Source organism: Dipodomys ordii, unplaced genomic scaffold (genome assembly GCF_000151885.1).
Source record: "Dipodomys ordii isolate 6190 unplaced genomic scaffold, Dord_2.0 Scaffold50, whole genome shotgun sequence".
In the NCBI taxonomy this organism is placed as follows: domain Eukaryota; kingdom Metazoa; phylum Chordata; class Mammalia; order Rodentia; family Heteromyidae; genus Dipodomys; species Dipodomys ordii.
Genome location: NW_012267266.1, coordinates 10,208,234 through 10,232,303, shown reverse-complemented (window position 1 = coordinate 10,232,303; position 24,070 = coordinate 10,208,234). Strand labels below are relative to the sequence as shown.

At 38.1% G+C, this 24,070-nt stretch overlaps 1 protein-coding gene across 2 annotated transcripts in view; it reads right to left on the bottom strand.

Annotated features, from left to right (window-relative positions):
* Positions 1-423: 423 nt before the first annotated feature.
* Positions 424-24,070, bottom strand: part of Efna5 (ephrin-A5) — a 282,746-nt gene continuing 259,099 nt past the window's right edge. The window contains exons 3-5 of one of the 2 annotated variants that reach the window (XM_013020338.1): positions 7,962-8,027; positions 7,472-7,552; positions 424-1,762 (exon numbers count right to left, since the gene is read on the bottom strand). In XM_013020338.1, the coding sequence (XP_012875792.1) occupies positions 1,641-1,762; positions 7,472-7,552; positions 7,962-8,027 (269 nt within the window). In that variant the 3' untranslated portion in view covers positions 424-1,640. The remainder of the gene's footprint in view (positions 1,763-7,471; positions 7,553-7,961; positions 8,028-24,070) is intronic. The other variant, XM_013020339.1, reaches the window with a different exon arrangement.

Genomic DNA, 24,070 nt, shown 5'->3' with positions numbered 1-24,070 from the left:
TGAGAGCTCCACTCGTAGAAACCCCAGGGCCTGCATTTCCTGTAATCAACTGGAAATGTCCCTTGTTGGCCATGCTAAGATTCTTTAAACAGGGTCATCCTGTGTTTCTTCTCCTTCTGCCCCACCCTACAATGAAACAAGATAGCCCCTCCCCACCCCATAGTTCTAAATGTATCAAGGGATACCACTTTTTCTCACAAGTTTAAATAGGACAAGCATATATACTCACTCTCAGCATAAAGTATATCTAAATAATGTATTTTCTATTCTAGTGGATTTTTAAAAAAATATTTTGTTAAAGTCTTTGGGACTCCATCTTGTTTATCTCCCACAGATAAACACACGTTCCCTCTACGCTTCAGGCTGTGTCAGAAAGGGAAAGAATATAAAATCAACACTTGAATTTTTTTTTTTTATTCCAAGCTTTGGAATTTTTTATTCCAAATTTCCCTTTCGCCCTCCCACGTAGTGCTGACTGACTCTCCTGGGAACAGGGGTTTGTGTCTAAGTCCCCTGTGATCACGGAGTGTAGAGCAAAATGTGGGCATTGGGATGGGAGTAGGGGAAAGGCCACGGCACACTGGAGCTCCAGCAAAGCCAAATCACTTCTCCTCTGTCCACTGACATCTTTTTCTTGGTACCTGTTGCCCCCAGAGGAGCAGCCAAAGCTATTCCACTCTGGACTCATCAAACCTGGCTTGTCAGCCTTGGGGAAGGTCACTTTATTCATTAAAAAAAAAATGCCTCTTTGAATTCCTAAGAAGAAAAAAAAATTGTAGCACCATGGTGATCTGTATTCAAAAGGAAAGAAAAAATCTGGTGTGCACTGCCCAGTCACTAACAAAATAGAGGCACTCACACATACCCACCTCCACTGAACAGATAGTGTTCTTTATTTCACACTTGCTCTGGGTTAGCATTCCTGTACCCTTCCTGCCTCCTGGGGGAAAAAAATAACAAGGCTTCTTTTGCAGATCACACATTTCACTGTCCAGAATGCTTTAAGACAGTCATATTTAAAAAAATAAAATAAAACCAGTGTTTCAACCTTTCAGAAGCCTGTTCATCTATATGCTCCTAGAGGAAATGGTGTAATATTGTGTCTATTCTTAATACCTCCCCTCTGGACCTGACATGGTGACATGATGCCCTGTATGATCATCTTGCAGTCCTGAATGAGAAGGCATAAATATTGTATAGAGAGTGAAACCCTCCCGGGCCTGGCCATCATTGGCCACATCTGCCACTACGCTTCCATGTCCATACGCCGCTGGCACAGTGCACCAACGGAGCTGAGCTCTTAGAGGAGAATGCACAGGAGCTGAAGAACCCACTGGTGTCACTAAGACAATTTGGCATTTGCATCTGGAGTCCATTTAATTTGGAAGGGGTGAGAAAAGTCAAAGGCCAGGGATAGGGGTGGGGTGGGGTGGGGTGAAGGAGGTGGCATCTAGTTTAGCCACTACCCCCCTCCAAGTTGTTGCTTAGAATTCAGGCTGAAAGAAAGAAAACAAAAACAAAAAATCTGACATCTGCCAAAAACCAATAACAAATCCCTTCTTAGGATGAGCAGTTAGGTGGATCTCTGGTGTTCCAAGACCCTGGTGTTTTTCTGTGACAGGTGACGGGAGGAGACTGTGCTATAATGTCAAAAGCATTGCCAGGAAGAACAGTAGGATTGCCAAAAGTCGACTGGGTATCCTTGGTGTCTGTGCCGCGTTCTCTCCGCGGGATGGCTCGGCTGACTCATGTACGGTGTCATCTGTTCAAATAGAAAGCACACGTTCCAATGAGATTCCACATTGTTAATAACCCTCTTGCAGCAGCCTGCTGTGAATAGACCCCACCACCCTCTGCAAAGTAGTGTAATGAACCTTGTGCCACCATTGACTTTCATGTCTGCATAATCACTCATTATTTACAGCAAACAAAGGAAAGGCTGGGACAATTCGTCTGTCTCCACAGTATTAATACTTCCCTTTAAAATGGAAGGGGGCAAAACAACAACAACAAAAAAGGTTGTGCCTACACTGTAACCTTTGCCATATGAGCCAGTGCTGTTTTGCCAGTGGTCAGACACATGTTGCACCAACTTGTGATGCCACAGGGAAGGAAGGAACATGTTAGAAGAGGTTAGGGCCACAGGCAGTTATGTGGGCACATTAGTAATTCATCAGGAGGGACTAACTCATTTTCTTCTTTTTATCCATTTCATAGGATTAGTGTAGAATGCCTGGTTTGCTTTGTGCCTGGGTGTATTTTCCAACAGGGAAAATTAATTGTCAAAACAATACTATTTTAAATAAACTATATATAAATCAACTATATATATATATATATATATCAGTCAACTATATATTTTTAAAAAATAGCCACTGGTTTGCCTACAATTAGGAATCAATTATGGTGCTATTTTCATTATAAGCTCTGCATCTTCAGGATTAAATTACTTGAACTTGACTATTCTTATTTTTATCAGGCTGAAGCTTGGCATATAAATTATCAGTGTGGATGCAAATTTTCCTCTAAATAAAATGGATTAAGTGAGTTAAGCTTCTTTTATTTAGCTATAAAGTGTTCTACGAGGCTGCCTCTGACTTTGGATAGCCTCCCTGATCTGCCCGATTAACGGGCTTAACTGGGAAATGGGAACTTTGCAGTAATTAGTGGCCAAAGATAGGCTGGAGGCTTGCCCATGCACTGTGCTCTTTCTTCCCCAGTGCGGCCCATCTCCTTCCTTCCACCTGGCCTCACTTGGGCTTTTAGATGAAATGACCTCTGAACAGGATCTGAGAACCCACAAGTGAGCCTTGGTGCAGTTTCCATTTCAGCATCACATGAACTTCCTCTGTGAGCTCCACTGCCATCTGGGTTCACTCAATGGTCAATCGGAAAGAACAATAAATGTGAGATGCTAATGGCTGCTCTCAGGTAGACCTCGAAAGATAATCTCTAAATATCCCCCTGTGGCCAGGCTTGGGCCTCTTAATGGATTAATTATCCATTACTTATATGCTTTATTTATTTTGAAGTAATGGGGTTTGAATTCAGGACATTATGCTCGCCAGTCAGATACTCTGCCCTTTGAGTCACACCTTCAGCACTTTGGGCTTTAGTTATTTTTTGGATAGGATCTTGCCATTTTGTACAGGGCTGGCCTCCCCCCATGGTCCTCCCGCCTATGCCTTTTGGGTAGCGAAGATTAAAAATATGCCCTACCACGCCTGATTTACTTGGGACAGGATCTCTTACTAATATTTGCTCATTGACTGGACTACAATGTCAATCCTCCTGATAGCTGCCTCCTGGGGTAGATGGGGTTACAGGCATCAGCCATCATGCCTGGTGCTCACTACTTTAAACTCATGTATATTGTCCTATGTGACAGGGTAGAGTCACACTCCCTATCATTTGTCCTGAAGTGACCTATTTTTAGGCCAGTCCTCAATTCGGGATATTCATCCCGTTTCTTCCTCATTGGCACTAGGAAATACATTTTCTCAGCCATCAGTCTTCTGATCTGGAGGGCTGCTAGCATTTTAGCAGGTCCTGATAGAGAATCTGCTGCATCCTTTTGTCTCATGTGTTCCCCCTTCCTGCAATTAAGCAACCTGGCTGGAGTGGGTTTAGGTTAGGAGACTTGAAAAGTTAGGAAGCAAGCATGAGAGGGTAAGTGATGCAGAGAAAAAGATGGAAGTCCTGCAAAATGTAGCCAACTACTTGCAGACCCTTATCTTTTCTCTGCTCTTTTCAACCTCACTAATGTAGTAATTAAATCTGCAGTTAATAGGAGGCAGAAGTAAAGGACCTTAGCAGCCCTGAAATTAAAATCCAAATCATCTTCTTAAGAGCACCAATATGGTGTCAATCAAAACAATGGAGCACTTCAGGCTTAATTATGAAAGAACCATAAACCCAGAGGATTCTAGAGTTCATTTGAAAACATCACTTATATTTATACACCGGAAATGATATCACCTATTGGGTTCTTCTCCGCTTTATTCTTAATAGCATGCTACACCAATCTAGCGCCGAGAGTTGCTTGGAAGTATACTACTAAAGGATGTGTAAGCAACACCCGGGCACTCAGTGTCAGCATGGGGGGAACTGCTTCTCCGCCTCCTGTCCCCTGCAAGTGCCCATCAAGGGCCCACCTGGCACAAGAGGTGAAGGAAGGCTGGGTTTTTTTTTTCATCTATATAAGGCATTAGGCGAATGTAGCATTCAGTCTACTTAATCATGGACAATCTTTGGAATTAGCCCTTTAGTAAGCAACAAATGAATATATGTTATCTTTTTCCCCAAACAGAAAATCTATTCTATTAGGACATCATAATTCTCTTGTTCCTGCAACCTTGCATTCTCCATCAGGATTCTACAAAGTGTCATTTGATTCAAATAGGGCCTCAATTATGGTGGGATTCTGTGCTCTCTCCCTCCCGCTAAGAGTGAGATGAGAAAGAGGCCATCATTCAGATAAATCTGAGCAATTTCAGAATTCTAAGGACGAATTCATAAGCAAAATCTATTCCAATGGAAACTATAGCTAAAGATGAGAGGATTTGTAAAACTTGTATGAGTGAACATGACTTGGTAGAAATAAATGCTCCTCTTCAGAATCCAAATCAAGTCTTGTCTCCTGGGTATAGGATTCTACCACATGGGTGTTTCAATGGTTAATATAGCACTAGAAATATTGTAGAGCATGTAATGTGACATATGTCTGTCCTGAGATCATCCTGCATCCCTGATGATAGGAGACTGGCAGGCAGAATGTGCAAGCAAACAAAAAAGACAAATACATTCCAGAGACAGGTGAATTAGTACGCATTGCTGAATACATGCAGTGGGATCTTTTCAGACTTGTTGGATTCATAAAGTCTGTGTCTACTCACAGAGCTGGCTAAAGGAGACTGTATACCAGCTCAATCAATCACCAGTATGGGCAATGTCTTAAGTCTGACTGAATTTCCTAAGGAATAGGGTGAAGTACAAATGTGGCATCCTACACAAACTTCCACAGACTGTGGCTCAACTTTGTCTCACTTTTGGAGTGGAGATGCTCATCAGGAAGCTCTTAAGCACAGTCATGACTAACTCAAATAGCTACATGTACACACGTAAGTGGACATACTACTTATCTATGTTGTATTACACGTGAGCAAATATCTACTACCTTCAAATGCACTGTGAAAAAGATCTGTTTCCTAAAAGATATTGAAAAGTGTTCATGTGTGAAAGTGTCTTATTATCCTCCATTTTATCATTAGTTGAATTCAAATGTAATTTTCTTAATAGCAGAACAGTCCTCAGTGTGCCTTTCCATTGCCAGAGAAAAACTGCTACCTCGTATATTTTTAGCAGCCTCCTGTTCTCTACATAGGCAAGGTGTTTACCTGGAAATAAAGGTCATGGGGGAGATATGTTGAACATATTTTGAAAAATGTGAATTAAAGAATCATAGTCCCACCTAACTGGTCATTCAACTTATGACTTATTCACAAAGTTAGTAAGTCTTCTTTCTGACTATCTCTGCCTTCAGGAACAGTAAAGGAATATTACTTGAATACTAATATGAAATGGAGGCCAAGAGATGTGAATGTTAAACCTGGGCATGTGTAACTGGGCAAGTGTTCTCAGTTGCAGGAGGAAGAGTGGAGACTGTGAGGTTTAGAAGAGTTCCCATTGAACTTGCTGCTACTATGGTGGCTACAACCTCATGCTGGTACCTTGAAAAGTCACAATAATGCTTCCAGATTTCCAGGACACAATTAAAATGTCTCTGTGTCAGCACTCATTCCTTGCAACATCCCAAAGTGCCTAACTGATTTCTGGGGAGCCACTAAAGTCTTTGAAAGCTCATTGTACACACCTCTCTCATTTGCGCTCTGGGTTAGATGCCTGCTTTAGGAAAACAAGAATGCTTGGAGGGGGGAAAAAACACTCTAAGTCTTCCTGTCAGCTACAATGTAGAAGCTATTGTATGTCCTGAGGCACTGCATTTACTCAGGATAAGTTTCCCTTAGGCTCACTGACTACATTATTCCTGTAACAATACTCAGAGGATAAAGTGGACCTTGAAACCCTTTAATTTTTAGAAACATAAGAAAAAGACCAAAAAAAAGTGTGCGTATGTATGTGGGGTGGGGGGGATGGGAATCTTTATATGAAAGAGCTCAAGTCTCTTTGTGGAAAGAAAGTGATTTTATTTCCCTTAAGCTTCCACATGGTCATCATGGAAGGTGGGTAAGGAAATGTCTAAACATCTTCAGTGGTGGGATGGAGGAAAAGGGATGGGGAGAGGACATGGGCATTTTCAGGCAGACTCTTCACTCAACAGTGGATGGAGGACTTCCACACATAAGCATCCGGTCTAGTTGCATTCAATGACCAGACTGACTTTATAACCAAATGGATACTTTTTACAGGTTGTCATTATCTCCCCACATGCCACAAACGTAAATGTTTAGATTTTAGAATACTATTAGGGATATTATTTTTCTTCACAGTGATGGGAAAGTTTAGAAAGTGTAGAAAGTTAGAAAGTCAGTAACATAAATAATTAGCTTATCCTTAAATTTTAATTTGGCTGAGCACGGAGGGTCATTCCTGTAATCCTAGCTACTTAGGTGTCTGATGTTTGAGGATCAAGGTCCAAACCAGCCTGGGCAGAAAAGTCCACCAGACTCTAATGTCCAATTAAACTACCAAAAAAAAAAAGCGCCAAACTGGAAATGGAGTTATGGCTCAAGTGGTAGAGCACAAGCCTTGAACAAATGAGTCCAATGACAGCACAAGGCCCTGAGTTCAAGCCCTAGTACCAGCACATAAAACAAAATAACAAACAAACAAAATCCCACTTATTTTGCCTTAGTCTTCAAGGTATGGGAATTTGTGGTAACAATCTAAGCATATTTCTCCAAACCAATTGCTACTGACAACAGCACAAATGATAGTGAAATAATGTGAAGGTTTTTTTTTAGGTGAGTTCCATGATGGATATGAATTTCTAGAGAACACTAAATGCATTGAATTAGTTGCTATTTTGTGCATGATCTATTATCCACAGATTTGGATTTGATAATTAAAAGAAAATTTTATAAATATGTACATTAGAAATGTTTTCTGACTCATCTGAAAACTAGACTTTTCTCAGTCACAATGTGACCAGCATGCTCTGAGGATGTGGTAAAAGGTAGTGAGATTTCAACATCTGGATGGGGCTTCTGTGTTAGGATATTGTATTAGATGCAACCCATGTCCAAAACAAAACTGGTATTTTATCTAACATGCATTACATGAAAATACGGGAGGATGAGATAGAATATAAGTACTATTAGCATTGCTAGCAGTGGGCCAAAGCAGAACAACTCTACCATGCAAACATGCAGAGAGGAAGAAAGGAAAAAAAGTACTGAAGCTCCAGAGAGATAGATGCATTTGTTAAAAGAGATTCTCTAAGCATACTAACCTGCTGGTTCTAATGAATTTTCTACTTTGTCGTTAACATCGAAAACACGATCATGAACACCTATAGTTTTCATACAGCTATCTATAACAAAAATAGAGATAACAGCCAAATATGTTAGTGAAGACACCTTTATACTCCCATTTCTTTCTTTTTTTTCTTTCTCTCTACTTTTTTTCTTTTACGTATGCAAAGATTGTTTGACAATCAATGGCATGTATCCAAATGCCAATATTGTTCCCTTTTGCTGTGCACGTACAACAGCCTAAGAAACAACAAGTTAGCAACTGCTGTGTACTTAAATAAAATAAAAGCATCATGAAGAATGATGAGAAAAATATGATGAAAACTAAAGCATGGATGTTGATATACAAAACATATACCACACAAGATTTAACATTAAAAAACAAAATGTTTTACCGCTGTGAACCACACCACATGATAAAGCATGCCTGGTGAAAGGGACCTCAGAGGCTCGTTTGAGTGAACTTACTTGTTGGTCTCACAAAGACTTTGAGCTTTAAGCAGGACCTTCTTCCATTATCTGGGATTGCAGAGGCTGTGGATAAGAGAAAGAGAAAGAGTGAGAGAAAGGAGAGAACAATAACCCATTATTCTTTGTTTTTTCCATATACATGTCTACAATACATTCTTTCAAGAACAATGGGAACATACTTTAATTCTTGTCTGAAGTTAAAACAAATACTGTTCAGATTGATCTCACAGGGCTATAGAAAGGACCATTGTCACATCCCTATCTTCTTTTTCTTAAATACAATAAAGAAAGAATGTGCAAAAATGTGGGTAATCTATGAAAAAATACTTTGGATTTTTATTTCAAAGGCATTCCAATTTAACATGATCTGTTATCAATTTTCTCTAAAACAAGAGAATAATGTTTGAGCTCTTTTGCTTTATGAGCTGTCCCTTCTAGATTGCAGGAAAAGGTGTACACCAGAGACTCACAGTAAGAACACTGGCCAAGACCAATAATAGATAGTTACAAGGCAGACTTAAACATGACAGATTTCTGCTGGGGAAAGCAAGCTTTGTTCATCTTGAAAGCTTGTCTGTCAGTGCTCTGTAGGTAATTCAATTATAGGCTTTACTCAAAACTTGGCTCCACTTTCTATATGACTAAACTCGAGCCCCGCAAACCACCATCATGCTATTAGAAGAATAATATGCTATTGAGAAAGTACTATGTTTCAATGGTACTTAAAAATAATAATTTGACACAGAGAAGGATGGAATTAATAAAGCGGGCTTACCAAAACATGACAACATGTTTCAAGTTATAAATCATGTGAGGAAGAAACTTTCTTCTCCTCTTCAAGATAATAAGATTGTAAACTTTCTCCACGTTTGAAAGATTACCTCCTCTCAGTATTCAAGCATAATGTGAAAGGGATTTCCAAGGGAGGTAAGACTCTTTGCAACCACATGTGTTTACAAATGCACTCTAGCAATGACAAAAATTATAAAAATGAGTGTGGCATATTTTCCTCCCTTGAGCTTGCTTCAAGTGGTTTTTTGTTCAGAAAAAGCAGATGACATCAATCAAAACACACATGGCTTAAAATTAGTTTGTTAATACCCAAAGTGACAAAGAGAAGACTAGCATTTACCGTGTATTCTCTACCTTTTATTTTTAATTTTTGTTTCAGTGTTCATGGGGAACCTGGAAAACAAATATGCTTACTTTGCAAGGGAGTGGATTCAGGACTCAAACTCGCAAGTAATTTGCCATGTTAACTAAATAACTAATAGCTAAATAACTAAAGCTGTCTGAATTCTGTGGAGAACTCAGAAATTCACCACCTAAAAGACTTTAAGGAGTAAGAGACCCCCAAGTGTCATTCCTCAACACCTGTTGAATCTCTTTAAATTTTAAGACAAAAGTATAGAGAAAAGATGTTTTTAACCCTCCTCATCTGCCCTGGTCCCCACTGACAAGCAGTTAAGAAGTGCTAACAGCTGGCTTTGCTGTAAGCTTTCATTAAATCAAAGTCGGAAACACTCCCTCTACTGACATTTAGAGTAACTAGTGTGTTATTTAGGGCACAATATTTGTACTTTGTGGTTTGATCCAGGAAATGGTGTCCTTCCTATAGACCCCAACTGCAAATATGAATGTCACAAACACAGCACAAATAGGTGACTCCAATTCATTAGGAAAACCATAGGTTCTTGAACGAGTGCATGCCTTATTCATGAGAGGTAGTATGGAAAAGTGACATGTGGATATTTGCACTGCTGTTCTGTAGATTTCTGAGCTTAAATGAACTCGCTTCAAGCTCCTGAACTTGATTTGACACAGGCAAATAACTGATTTTACACATGACATTGCAAGATAAGCAGGCTCAAAGCATGATCAAATGTTTAATTGTTTTGAGGATTTAGTGGAGGTCTTACAGAATCTACTAATGAGAAATAAATCCAGCACATAAAAATTATTGTATGCTATGTTGGAATAACTAAACAGAAGAAAATGATGAGCCCTCAGGCAAAAAAAAAGTCAAGATAAAACCTAGAGAGTTATCTCACATACTCACCAGGAGGGACAATAAGCCTAAATTAAGGGACAGCTCATTTGTCAGTGAATTAAAAATATGCATTCATACATAAATTAAAGACCAGTCTTCCCATCAGTCTTCCCCCTTTCTTAAGTTATCTCCTATCACCAGAAAAGCCTTAAAGAGGATAATGTGATTGAGGCCTAGTGACCCTGTTGGACTATTACACGCGAATCCTTAGGAAAAGATATGAGCAAAGATTATTTACGTGAGTGCAGATATAGACTATAGTGAATAGGTTAACTCTGTAATCTCTGGCCTCAGCACACACAGTAAATTCCTAACCCCAACAGCCAAAACAGACGACATTTGCCAGGTCAATGCAGGTTGGATTCCTTCTTTATATTGAAAAACAAAAAATAATTTTTAAAAATCCATATCAACAAAATTACAATTCTTATGGAAATTTGAAAAAAATAAGGGTGTTGCTTTACCTTATGTTAAATTTCAAGGTTTCTTCACCCCACACCCCACAGTTGACAGATGTGTGACACATTTATACTACTCAAAATACAGATGGTTTATCATTCGTAATATCGGAAGATATAAGGTAACAAAAAGGCGTTTTACAAATCTCAAGTAACCAAAAGGCAGATGAGTGAGCATTTAAAACATGAAATAACAGAAGAATTCGAGTATGTACTATTCCCACAAGTAAATTTAGAAAGAAAATAATCTTCTCAGGATGACTTATGAGCAAAATATACAGCCAAAGGATGGAAGTGAGGGAATAAAAACCTGGCTTTGGAGTAGGAAGGAGTAAGTAATATTAATGCCCTTGGCAATGGGAAAAAAAATCACTGTGTAAAGATCAACATTATCTTAGTTAAAAGAAAATGCAAATGTAATTTTACATCTATATTATAACTTCTTTATATGTACATATACAATTTCTTGGTGTTACTTTACAAAATTAACAGTCAACACTGGAAATTGATAGGCATCAGTTATCAAGATGCACAATATATTGCTTCAGTTTCACCCATCATTTCAAATAATTTAAAAATTCCTTCTGCATGCCAGCATCTTTATTTACATACTGTTCCTGCCTTTATATTATACCTATTCCAGCTAGGACATAAACATGAGCCACATCTTAGGGCATCCAGAGTGGCCTGTGTATAACCGAGGGTCACATGAAGAGCCAGACTGCTTTGAACAAGGAGTTAGTGTTGGCTTTGCCTGGAGTAGCATGTCAATAAAAGTTCATTTGACAGACTTTCATCAGAGACCTCACTGATTTTTCCAGAAGCCAATCAATAGCAACTAGAATAAAATAATTGAAACATTTCATCCCTAAATTCCCCAAATCAGAGCACTGACAACTAATTAGAGGTATTTAAATGTAATAGATGAAGAAAATATAGACCTAAATTTTTCCTATAAAGATACATGGGTTGTCTAATCGAAAATTTCAATTAAAATGAGGAATACTTTAAACAGTTACCACAAATCCAAATTCACTTTCTTTTACTCTTTTATATATATGCAATATGTAATATGTGATATATATATATATTACATATAAATATATGTATATATATTGTTAAGATACTGTACTCCTTTACTGCTAAAAATGTACATGTTGAGTCAGGAAGTTGGCAGTATAGACATGGAGTCCATTAAAACAAGGAAAATGTCCCGTTCTATTATCTTAATAACAACTTTATAAATCAATCCATAGGGTCCTTTTCCATAATGAGCTGCAAAGCACCGATCAAAACCTGGCAAGAGATAATGAAATATAAGCTTGTAGCTCTCTGTTTCTCTGTATTAGGATACCATGCTAATAAAGCTATGAGGGCACCTTGTCTTCATGCTGTTCAGATCTCAGATAGAAGCCCTAATGTCATCTGTTTCTGAAAACCCACTTTTGGACTACAGGGGTACAGATGAGCTTCTCTGAACAATTAGCCAACATGGTAACTAAGAAGGCTCATATTCAAGTCCTCCCAAATTAGTGCTTATAATTGCATTGTATTTAGCATTGCAAATGTATGTAACATCCATACCACAATTCATTATAAGTCTATCATTCAGACACAGGAGGAGAATACTGGTATCATACTTGTAGGCAGCCCTGACAGGGTTCCCAAAGACTCCCTGCCTGCAGGTATGTAATTCCCTAACTCCTTTCTGTAATCCCCTGCTGTTGAGAGTGGCTGAATTTAGCATCTTGCTTTTAATGAATAGGACACAGTAAAAGCTGTGGGGTGTTACCTCTCTGATTATGTTACAAAAGTCTGTAACTTCCTTCTTGCTAATATTCTCTTTTTTTTGTGCACGAAGCAATGAGCCATACTGTGAGCTTCTCTGTGGAGAGAAACATGAAGCAAGATACCAAAGGAGTCTTCTAGCCAAGAAGTATGGAAGCAACTGATGTCTTAGGAGAAACAACAACAACAACAAACAGAAAACAAAACAAAACAACAACACCAAAAACACACCTCACAAGGAACTGAAGATGCAAATCATTTCCAGCTGAGCCTAGCAGTAGACTACTGTGGCCTCTGAGAATTGCAACAGACCCAGAGGAGCAGAATCTGACTGAGTTCCTGATGCCCAGGACCTCTGAAATAATTTTGTTGTTTTAGCCACAAGCATTTGAGCACTTCATAATCAAGAGCTACCTGATACAATGCAGTCTAGGAGTAAACTTCTGCAAGGCAGACGTGAGATGGAAGCGTGTTGGTGATCTCTGTTCATGGGCAGCTACGCCCTTGCTCCTGCAGATCACACATTCCTCATTCTGCAGCCAAGCCTCAACCAACAACTGGAGTTCTTACCAGTTTATACTTCAAGCTACCGTTACAAGCCCACTTAAAATATGCCTTGAAGAGAGGTAATTAAAAAATGCTGTTGAAGAAATTCTACAAGACACATCTATTTGTTCTCACTCCAGCACTTAAGGACTGTTTTTCATTTTCCTTCTCATGCAACTTAAGTTTGTTTTTCCTAATATAGTCAACCTGGGCTGTTCCTTGCAATTAGCATGATGGTTCCCTTTAACTCCAAATTGCTGGGTGAGCCTCCATGAGTTTTGATACAAACTGTGAACTTAAATCAAAAGAGAATGCATTTCATCAAATATGAGAAGAAAAAATGCTTAGGTTAGTGATAAAAGCACTTGCAATGAAAGGGTTTTAGATGACTTCATCTTTTTCTTACTATCAAAAAACACCTACCAATGAGCATATACAGGTTATCAACTTAAATAAAAAACATGTAACCTAAAGCAACTCAGAAGTTCCCTGACAAAGTAGCATTCTTCCCGAAGAACCATAAATATGGCAGGAGAGGGGTAAGATTCTTACATTTATTTTTAGGCTCAATTCCATACTCATTAGTAAACTTTAACATTTCTGTCTAACCTTATTAATTCCAAAGGCTTCAATTCCCTTTTTCTATATCCCATGTTACTCTGGATACTTTGGGAAACTTTATTTTTAAGAACAGTCAGCTGCTTTCTTTTTAAAGGAATGAGCATGTGTGTGAGCATTAAAAATGCATTTCCTATTATGTTTGCTACAGGCAATATTTCTCAATTTGAGCAAGTGAAAAGATAAGTCATTAGTTGTTAGCAGGGCAGTTTTTTGCTCCTGTAGATTTTTTTGTTCAGGTTAACATACAACACAAATATATGCAAACCAGGCAGGGGAAGGCAGAATTAAGCATTAGTATTCTTCCACAATAAATGTGAAAAAAAGTAAAGCCCATTTAAATACTGAGTAGTACTGGAAATGTCTCCCAGAATTTAATGAATCAATAAAAATGCATTTCGTATTTATGGGTGAAGGGTGGGGAAGAGAAGTGTTGGGAAAAGGATGGAGATTAACCAAAGCCATATGGATTTCTCAGAAAATATTTACCAGACTCTCAGAGAAATTCTAACAAGAAAACTTAGGCCTCTTCTTAAGGAAGAATACCACAGCACCAATTTCCAACCAGCTATCTGCCTTCTGTTCTTATTTTTTTAGGAACCACAAGAATGCATTTTAATATTGAAAACAAAATTGCCATTGAGGATGGTATATGCCATCTATTCTTCCTACTGAGATTTGAAAGTCTCTCTCTCTCTCTTATTCTCTCTCTCTCATTCTCTCTCTCTCATTCTCTCTCTCTCTCTCCCTTTCTCTCTCTCCTCCCTTCCCCCCCACCTCTCTCTCTCTCTTACACACACACACACACACTAGGAATTGAATCTAGGACCTTGTACATGCTAGGCAAGTGCTATATTCCTGAGCACCCGCTCCCCCCCCACCAACAACTCAAAAGTCACATGTGTCATTCTCTGGCTCATTCCTTGACTTTATGGTTTAAGGAGCTCACATCCTGAGAGCAACCACAGGAGCTGCCTAATTTGCCAACACATTTCACCTCCTGCAGCTGCAGCGTCTCAAGACTTAAATCACTGGCAGGTGAAGGTCAAGGCCCCAGATATAAAAAAAAAATTGAAAAGGAAGTTACTAAGTATGGGGGCCTGGAGATATTAAAAATACCATGTAAGTATTAGACTCTTTGATACGGCTCTGGGGATGTTTCTTTTATAAAATCTAGAAAGGCGAGAGGGATGTGTTTCCTACAACATAGTGAGAAGACTGAGACAAGAAAAGACTCCCTGAGCTAAAACTTGATTTCAACACCAGGGGACTGTAACAGGAAACATAATTGAGTAAAGTTCAGGGCAAAGGAGGTAAAATAAGTCCCAGCTGGACAACTTCAGACACAGGAGAGATTGGGGGTGGGGGAAATCATCTAAACCATTCAGGGCTCCTGCCCTGATCTCTTTACACCTTAGGCAAAGTTCTCATTGAAAATGCTAACATAAGTATTATTTAAATGCTAGCAGTTAGGTCTCAGAAGATCAATTACTTTTTCTTAGCAACCTAAATAAATGGCTGAAGACAAGTTTCTTTGCACTGATTTCTGGAAACAAAGAGAAGCCAATCATGCTTATGTACACATTTATTTGAAGTATGAGCAAACTTTTACTTGCTGTTAAAACCTCTAAAACAATAACGCTGTTTCTACTGAAGAAGCATCTGAATAAAATCATTCCATATACTTTGATATCTATTGAGTCGTAAGTGAAAAAATAACCCAAAAATACTTTTTAAAAAATGTCTCCTATAAAAAGAATTTCCAACTCTTAAGAAGAGGAAGGGGGAGGGTGAATATGACTGAAGTATATTATATGTGTGCATGAAAATACTGCAGTGAAACCCACCAAAAACTGTAAAGGGGACAAGAACGTCCTAAAAAGAGTGAATCTGATCAAACTATATTCTGTGCCTGTATGGGAGTATCACAACAAATCTTCTTTTTATAATTTCTGTGTGTATGTGTATTTTTTAAATAAAAGAAGTATTTTCAAGTCTGGCATGGTGGTTCAGGCTTGTAATCCTAGTTAGAAGTAGAGGTCAGGAGAATCATGGTTCCAGGCTGGGAGAAGAAGAGAAGGGGCTTTAGAGGCCCCACTAGTGGCATATACCTGTCATCCTAGCTTAGTGGAGAGTGAAAATAAGAGGATCGTGGTCCAGACTGGCCAGCATAAAGTGAAACTCTATTCAGAAAACCAACTGAAGAAAAAAATGGCTGAATATCTAACACACATGAGGCCTTGTGCTCAAACCTTAGTGCATTAAGAAAAAAAAGAAGCATTTCCAATTTTTTTCTAAGAAAAATTTATGACAATTTAAATCAATCTCAGTGTGTCAATCTAGGATTTCTTTCCTTCAATGAATGAGAACATTCAGTCAACATCTTTAGCCACAGGAAATAAATAAAACATTTAAGTAGAATTCTAATTTTTTTTAAAAGCTTAAATTGATAAAATACTGTTCATTATATTGTTAGATGGTTCTTCACCATCTTTAAATAGTTTAAAAGAAGAAAAGAAATTTCCAGCTGTGCTGGAATTATTCTCTAACACATGACCTTGCCTGAGGCCACACTATTTAGGAGATTGATAAGGCCTTTAAGGTCAAAGAGTTTTTTGTTTCCTTCTTTTTTTTGTAATTTTTATCCAACTTGCTTTCACACATAGGTACTAGTTGACAAAAACAAGCAAAAAAAGATAAGCAGAGGTATTCACTCAGGAAAATTCTTCTTCAACTGGATGGGAGAAGTAAAGGGAATTACAGCAAATACAAAAGCTCAGAGAAGGGAAAAATTCCTACAATCTATACCAGGAAGAGCTTTTACACACACACACACACACACACACACACACACACACACACATCTTCTTTACAGGCTTTTTGTGCTGTTGTGTGTGGCATGCTATCAGGGTGACTTAGCTGACATAAATGAAAATAAGGTTCCCAAGGTCTTTATTTATTTTTTTCTGAATTCACAGAAATGCTGTTAATATATAGTACTAATGCAGCATGACAATAAATTATTAATAAGTCATCAAGTTACTACAATTCAAAAAAGCTCCATTTCATCTTTACTCTCTTTGGTGAGGTCCCTCAAGGGATATGGCTTAGTCCTTGTAAAATGATGTTCTAAACTTTCTTCTTCATTCATCTGTTCTGATTTATTTTGTGGCAATGGGCCAGCTACTTCATCTGCTATTGCCTCAGTTTCCCTGTGAGTCTCAAAGCTTATCACCTGCTTTACAGCGCACTTAGACTTTCAGGAGATAGGTCTCTACAGATCTAGAATATTATTTTACTACATATTGATATTTTTAGCTCTGGACTCACTTGTCCCTCTGCCTAGGCCCTGCAAAACCAGGGCCCAGCTGGGGACAAAGGCAAGGTGAAGATTCTTAGGTCTCTAGTTCTGAGTACAAATATCTATTTGAGACTTTGCACTGAGTCTAGGAAGAAAATTAGAGAGACATAGGATGGTTCTTGATGTCAAAAATCACATGAAGATTGAGTGGTTCTTGTTCAATCCATTTTAAGATGTGAGTGAGCTATTGAATTAGAAGAATGTGAAACTAAAAGTGAAGATACCAATTCTACAGAGAAGCAACCAGGTTGGCATTGAGAAGGCCTTTACACCTGTATAGTTTGGCTCAGACACCATGGTAACACCAGAGAAAACCAGATCAGAGGTAGATATAGACACCAATATCATGCCCTAACCCTTCTATGAACAAGGTGCTGTAGGTAGAAATTGTTGCTATTTTCCTCTTCAATGTACTTGCACGAAATATTTGGCTAACTATAATGCAGATCAATGACTCATCTAGTATTTTTCATTAATCAGTAGGACATGTTCTCCTCCATTTGTGTCAGGAATGTCAGTATTTAGGCAGAATATCCATTGGTTTGGACTACAGGCTCCTAATGAAACTCTAGATGTCTGAACAAATCAGTGTTTCTTCTTTGAAAGAAGTTTTTGCAATGAGAGGGTTGTTTAGGAATCCAGATTACATACTTTATTTCACACACACACACACACACACACACACACACACAAGCTTTCCTTGATGGGAGTTTTATGGTGACAGAGTGAGTAAAATCAAAGTCAATCTTAGTAACTAAATTCTAGTTTACTGATTGCTCTGAGTAAGACCAATTCTAGCAAAGCTCATGGATGTGCATTTCTGTCCATCACCCTACAGCACATCAGCCAGGGGCTTTCATAATCTAGCCCCAAGCTTTATTTCCCTCTTTATCTCTCCCACTCTTTTCCCTCCTCCAATACACACTAATAGTCCCAACAATATTAACTCCCAGAACCTCCTGGAGAGTCTGCTTCCGTAACTCATATGACCTTTCCTTTACCTCTCAGAATCTCAGTTCTCTCTAGCCTCTTGAGATATGTTCCCTTTCTCCAATGCAATAACCCCGTTCTGGATTCCTACAGCATCTGTTTCTGTCTTCCTCATAACACACACCCCATGCTGTTTTGCTTTAGAACTGGCTATTACATCTTTTCTCTGTTACAACTGATGCAACTCCAGAGGATAGGAGCCATGCAGGTTCTTGGGTCTATAGACTCTATTGCCTTATTTACAACAGGAATTCAATAAAGATCTGAAGAATGAGAATGAAAGAAACAAAAAAACCCGTCTAGTGCAAAATGATTTGTTGACCAGCCTTGAACCAAAACTCTGGATGGAAACAAAAAAGAAAAAATGGAGAGAAGGGTAGTAGTATATGCCAACTAAATTAAGAAAACAATAAGCCCCCTTTCCTGGAGAGCTTATCTTTCTTTACCACAGGCTCTTTCTTATGGAATGACCTGGGAAACTATGATCTAACTATCACCTAAAGCTACAGAGACATTAGAATTCAAGGAGCATTTTAATAGCTGAAAATGTATGGTTTCACAATATTAAAAGTGAAGTAATGTGGGTACCTTTTAAGCCAAAGATGCTAAACAAATAATGGCCTGGTTGGAGGTTGCAGGCCCCTCCAGGAAGCAGGAGAATAAAGGCAAGGTGAAGCTAAAATCCCAGTGACCATGGACTCCTTAATGATTACACAGCATCAGCAAAAAGTAATGAGGATCACAGGTAAGGGTGAAGTCAGCCTGGATAAAATCCTCTAGTGATTAAGAAGCATCAGTGAGTTAAGGGACTGCAGATATTACATGAAACTCTAACTCCTAAAATTTCATTAAGGAATATATTCTTCAACCACAGCAGAATTTAAAGACTAATAATAGGCATTTTAAAAGAATCAAAACAACAGAACTAGTATTTCTTATATAAGAAACAGAATCTGTGACTATGGAACCTTTATACTTCAAGAGTAGCAGACAACTTTGGCTGCTTTGAGTAACAGGTCAGACATAAGATTCCATCTTAAAATATATAATGGAAAAATAGATTCAGTTTTGTGACTGAGTGTAATCTGAAGTTTACATATAGTTTAAGAACATTAAAATCAGGCTACTGAAATATTTTAAAAGGATAGAGGATGTATTTTGAAAGGATAAAAGAACATACAATGTTTCTCAGTTCAATACAAGGTTGTGAAAAGACTAAGTTTGTAAATGGAACAAGTATTTACATTCACTAGCTTTGTATATCGAAGATGCATAAAGCTAATTTAAAGAGGCTAGATTTGATTTTCTTTAGAAAGAATGTTTTTTCCAATGCACCAAAATTCATAATTAGTAACATTGCTTTTTAGAAGGAGACAGACATGCTACCTTTTGTGAGAAGTCTTTCAACATCAGCTAATTGAAAGCTCTCACTCCATCTAGCTCTCTATAAGTCCTGGTAAAAATGTCACTTTTATATTGGCTTGTTTCATTGTTTATTTCCTGAATAAATTCTGAGTTCCAAAATGTGGAAAACCATTTTACTGCACCACAAAGTTTCTAAAATCGAACACACTGCTTAGCATAAAGTAGGTATCCACATATATTTTTGAGGGAATGAATAAATGAATGAACTGAAAACTGAGTGAGCAAGAAACATGAAGGTCCATATATTACAAAACATAACCAGAATCCTGAGATCCTCACAGATTGATTTCCTATGTTTCTCACTCTCTGTGAATATTACTTTTCTATTTCCTCTAGTGAATGCACAGGGCAATCTTACTCATAGCTAGATGAAAACTGCTCACTTTGTTGTGGCAACAAACTTTTGGAGAGATTTATTTACTATCTGATTTGCCAGAAACTCTAGTTTAGCAAGCAGATAATGCACAGATGGTAGCAAGATGGATATAATAGTTGATAAATTGCAATTATAACTTTAACATGAAATAGATTGAATAAATCAATGGTACATTTTTAAGGACCTTGTACTTTTTGAAGTCATCAGAATAGAGAAAAGAATTATTATCATTCAAAGTACATTTCTATTTTTAAAGAAATGTGTGAAGCGAGCATATAAAAATGGGTATTCTATACACTAGTCCTGTTGTACTATTGATTTTCAAGCCAATTGCTTAACACCAATATGCTTTCTAATTTTAAGAAATCATTTATATTTCTGAATCTACATGTCATATAAATAAGATTTATCACATTCTTTTTCAAATGGGGGGATACATTCTATTTTTCCTTTGCTTCGTGGGAGAAAACTCTTGGGTCAACTTATCTTTTTAATCTAATAGGTCTTGGTTGAAATTGGCTTTGAAGTTGGCTAATTACAAAACTCAACAGGGGTTTTTCCTTATTTGGTGTAACTCATATTTCTATTCATTAACCCCAGTTTTAAAGGAGATTAAAAAGTCTGAATAGAAACAACTTAAAAGTTTGAAGAACAGCTTCTCCAGGGTGATACCTTGAGACACTTCAAGTGCAAACTTTCCGCCTACTATCTAATTACACATCTTCTGAGGCTACAGAAAGGGAAGGCAAAGTGTGTACATTCTGAACTTCCCGACTTCGCAGTGCTGCAGGGAGATGAGAAATTAGTCTTTTTTCCTTCTTTTTTTTTTCACTCTATGTATTGGGAAAATCTATGTCAACCCAAGTTACAAGGAAATCTTGATTCTGAAGGGCAATCCTGCTAGCTGCTTTTTGCAAGGCCAAGCCACTGGGTTCAGATGCTTTCATTCTGGTGAAAAGATCATTACCAGGCTGCTCCAGGGAAGTTGGCCCTCCTGTAAGTGTGCTCCTTTGTTATGAATATGGAACAGATGGAGCCAAATCTATCTGCTCCATAGGAACAAAAACACTTACAACACTGTTCTCTCTATTAAAGACTCTACTTAGCTCCTTTATACCATCGGCTTTCTGTGCACTGCTGTGAGGTTTTGACTTTATAGAAAAAGGCACTTCATAAAAGCAACAGTTCTTACTCTTAAACCAAAGTGGCCTAAGAACTAAAGAAGATGAATACATGGTTTCACCCACAGGACTCCTTGGAGATATGCAGATATTCAATTAAGAGAGAGAAAGAAAGAAGGGGGAGAGAAGAAGAGGAGGAGGAAAAACTGTATCCAATTTTGGCAAATGTCTGCACTAAAACAACATAAAAATATAGAGGAGAGCGATGAAGATGTCATGTTTCTCATTATGAGGATGGCATCTAATTGCACTTCCATAATAAAATGTCAGGATTTAATTTTGCATATATGTCTGTAAGGCTAGCGAGGGCTGTCGTGAAGAAAAAAATATGACCATGTGCGACAACATCATAGGGTAAACACCATTGGTAATTGGGACCATAGCACAAAACAAAGGCTATATGATATGTCTACGTGATGAGAAATAGTTAACTATTTCCAGCATCATGCCAATTAGTTTTTAGAACCTCAAAGATATAAACACTGCAAGTAAACCCAATGCATGCACTTATTTATCATGCTGATGAGCCAAAAGACATCCAAAGGCCATCTCTCTGTCCTTATAATGTGCGGTTGCCAAGATATGTGTCACAGGCTCCTGGGTGTGGAGCACCACTGTATGTGCGCCTCCCGCTGATAGCAACAGGGAGAAAGGAGTGTCGGCCTCATTTCATTACATTTGTTATACTGATACATTTAAAGTCTGGCTGCCTCTTCGAAGATAATTGAAAAAAGAAATTCTGTGGCAGGATGCTTTGATTCTGACTAAATCAAGTCTTCGGGCAAATTTCCTCCTGCCAGTGGAAGCACAGCTTGCCTGAAGTCGTAACCTTTGTGGGAGGAAAGGAACTGGCCTTGAAGCAGATCATGAAGCAGATGTTTTATGCCAAATCAGAGTCTGGGGATACGTAGGCTACTGCAAATAAAACTCTTCTTCTGTCTGTTCAATCATTTCAATTCCCTGCAGTGTGAAATATGAACTTGCCAACAAATGGCCAGCTTGCTGTGCCTCACAGCAGGGGGGGAAAGTGCCACAGCTGTGCCAGAGACTGAAGAACTGAAGACGCGCATGACATGTTCATTAGTCCCCTGCATGGCCAGGCCTGAGCCAGGCCAGTCTCCTGAGCCATCTATAGGGAAGAAAGCAGGAGGAGTGGTTACTACACCCAAAAGAGTTCAAAATACGATTTGACTCAGACAGCAAGGAGAAGCAAACTTGTGGTGATCCCTCTGATGACCCCAGGAGATGGGTCTTTAAACAACAAACCAAAAAGGAGATCTCCTCTGAACACAAATAGGAAAAAAAAAAATATGTCTGTCGATGACGATAGGGTTTTCCCTCCTGGCTTTATTAGCAGCCAGCTCTGTGAGCAATAAAGAATAAAATAATGAAAGATACTTTGAGTCTTAAAACAATCTTCCTCTCGATTGACAAGTCCCAATACAAGAACTTCAATGCCCTTTCTGTGGATCAAAAAGATGGAGTGGGAACTGCTTGGGACACCTGTTGCAGAAAAATGAAGCCCCAGTTCCTTCTAGTTCATTGCATATTAGTTTCACAATGATACGATAGTTAATTTATCTAAATTAAAGTAAAATTAAACCAACAAGCTTTAATTTGAGGTCCTTTGTAGCATACAGAATACACATATTCACACACAATCTTGTAGCTGTTAATCCTACATTATAAATATCCCATATTCATTTCTATTGTGTGATTTTTTTTCCAAAGGTTATTCACATGCTTTCTAGTTTTAATCATGAGCTCCCTAAATAGAAGTCATTTGCATCTGTAAACTTTTCCTTGCGTAGTATTTAGCAGTATATTCTCTGTGTGCAAAGCTATTTTAAAAGGAAAAAAACAAATCTTAATATGGAGCAACGATCAAGCATGCACATAAGAAGGTATATCAGGGCTCTAGAAACTCTTGGAATTTCTGAAAAATGTTTGAAGTTTCTCGTTTTTAAAATAGCTCAGAGTCATGTAGTTTATTTTGGATGATGGATAGTAGAAACAGCACTCATATAATCTAATGCATGACCTAAATCATAAGGACATTTTCAAGAAATGAAATGAATTTGAAATAATTTATTATTTTGAGATGAGGCCAAATAAGTACACATGTTTCAAGCTTGAAATGATAGACCATTATCACAACCAGTGGTGACTTCTCATTAGTTTAGCATTTCTAAATGAGTGTTGTAGTCAATAAATCTGTCGCAGAATGGTTACAAATGATTGTTTTAAGGAATTAATAACAAGACTTGTTATTTTATTTTAGGATTTTTGTTGGCACCAGTGACTCTAGAATATTATTTTTTAATAGTGTTTCTCTTTTTTCTATGAAGCTGGACCACATACAAATTAGAAACCTAGAATTATTTCTTAATTGACATGAAGCTCTTTGGGAGGGAACCACATCTCCTGCTGTATAATACCCATAATATTTTTACAATAGCTATCATTTATCTACTATTTCTATGCACAAGGCACAGTGCCAGCTTTATTAAATTTAATCCTCAGTACAGCTCTTTGAAGCAGGTATTATTCTCATTTTAGAAGCAAGAAAACCAAAGCTTAGGCTCAGGAGTGAGTAAGTATCATGTATGGCTGGGGTAGGGTAGAATGAATCTTCAGTCCAAGTTTTCCTGGTGCCAAAACTATACAACCTCAGTTTATAACATAAATCATTCTTTTTCTTCATAATTGCCCTACTTCAAATATTTGTTTCATCATTTCCCAGAACTTCTTAAAAGTCCTTCCAAAAAAAGTCTACAGGGAGGTTAAAACTTGGTAGAACTTGACTGTGTAATCTTAAACATTTGCAAGAGGTTCTAGTAGGAAAACTAGTGGGGGTGGGGTGGGGGGGAGATGATGCCTGTAGAGACATGGCCTATACATATTTCCTAAACACGTTCATGTCAAGAAAAAAAAAGCCTTTGAATATTACATTATCATAACTGATATACTCCCAAGTACCCTTGTACACTATGGTAGAAGGAAAGAAAAAACAAAACACAGTAATTCAATGCTCAAAAAAGAAAAGTGGGGGACCTGGCAGTGTTATTCTTAAAGATGCCCCCATGGAAAGAGAGACTTTCCATGCTGGCCTTTTAGTCTCTGACTTCATGGCATAGCCCTTGAGATTTAGGCAGCTCTTTCTTGCCTGTTCCATCTCTGAAGTAACAGGGCCCTGGCCAGAAAGAAAAGCAAACTAGCAAACATTATGGCACAAGAGCCCAAATAATTCTAAGAGCAGTAATTCTGCTACCCAAATCCAACCTTGTGAACTGCGTCTGGGAAAGGGGTTCTA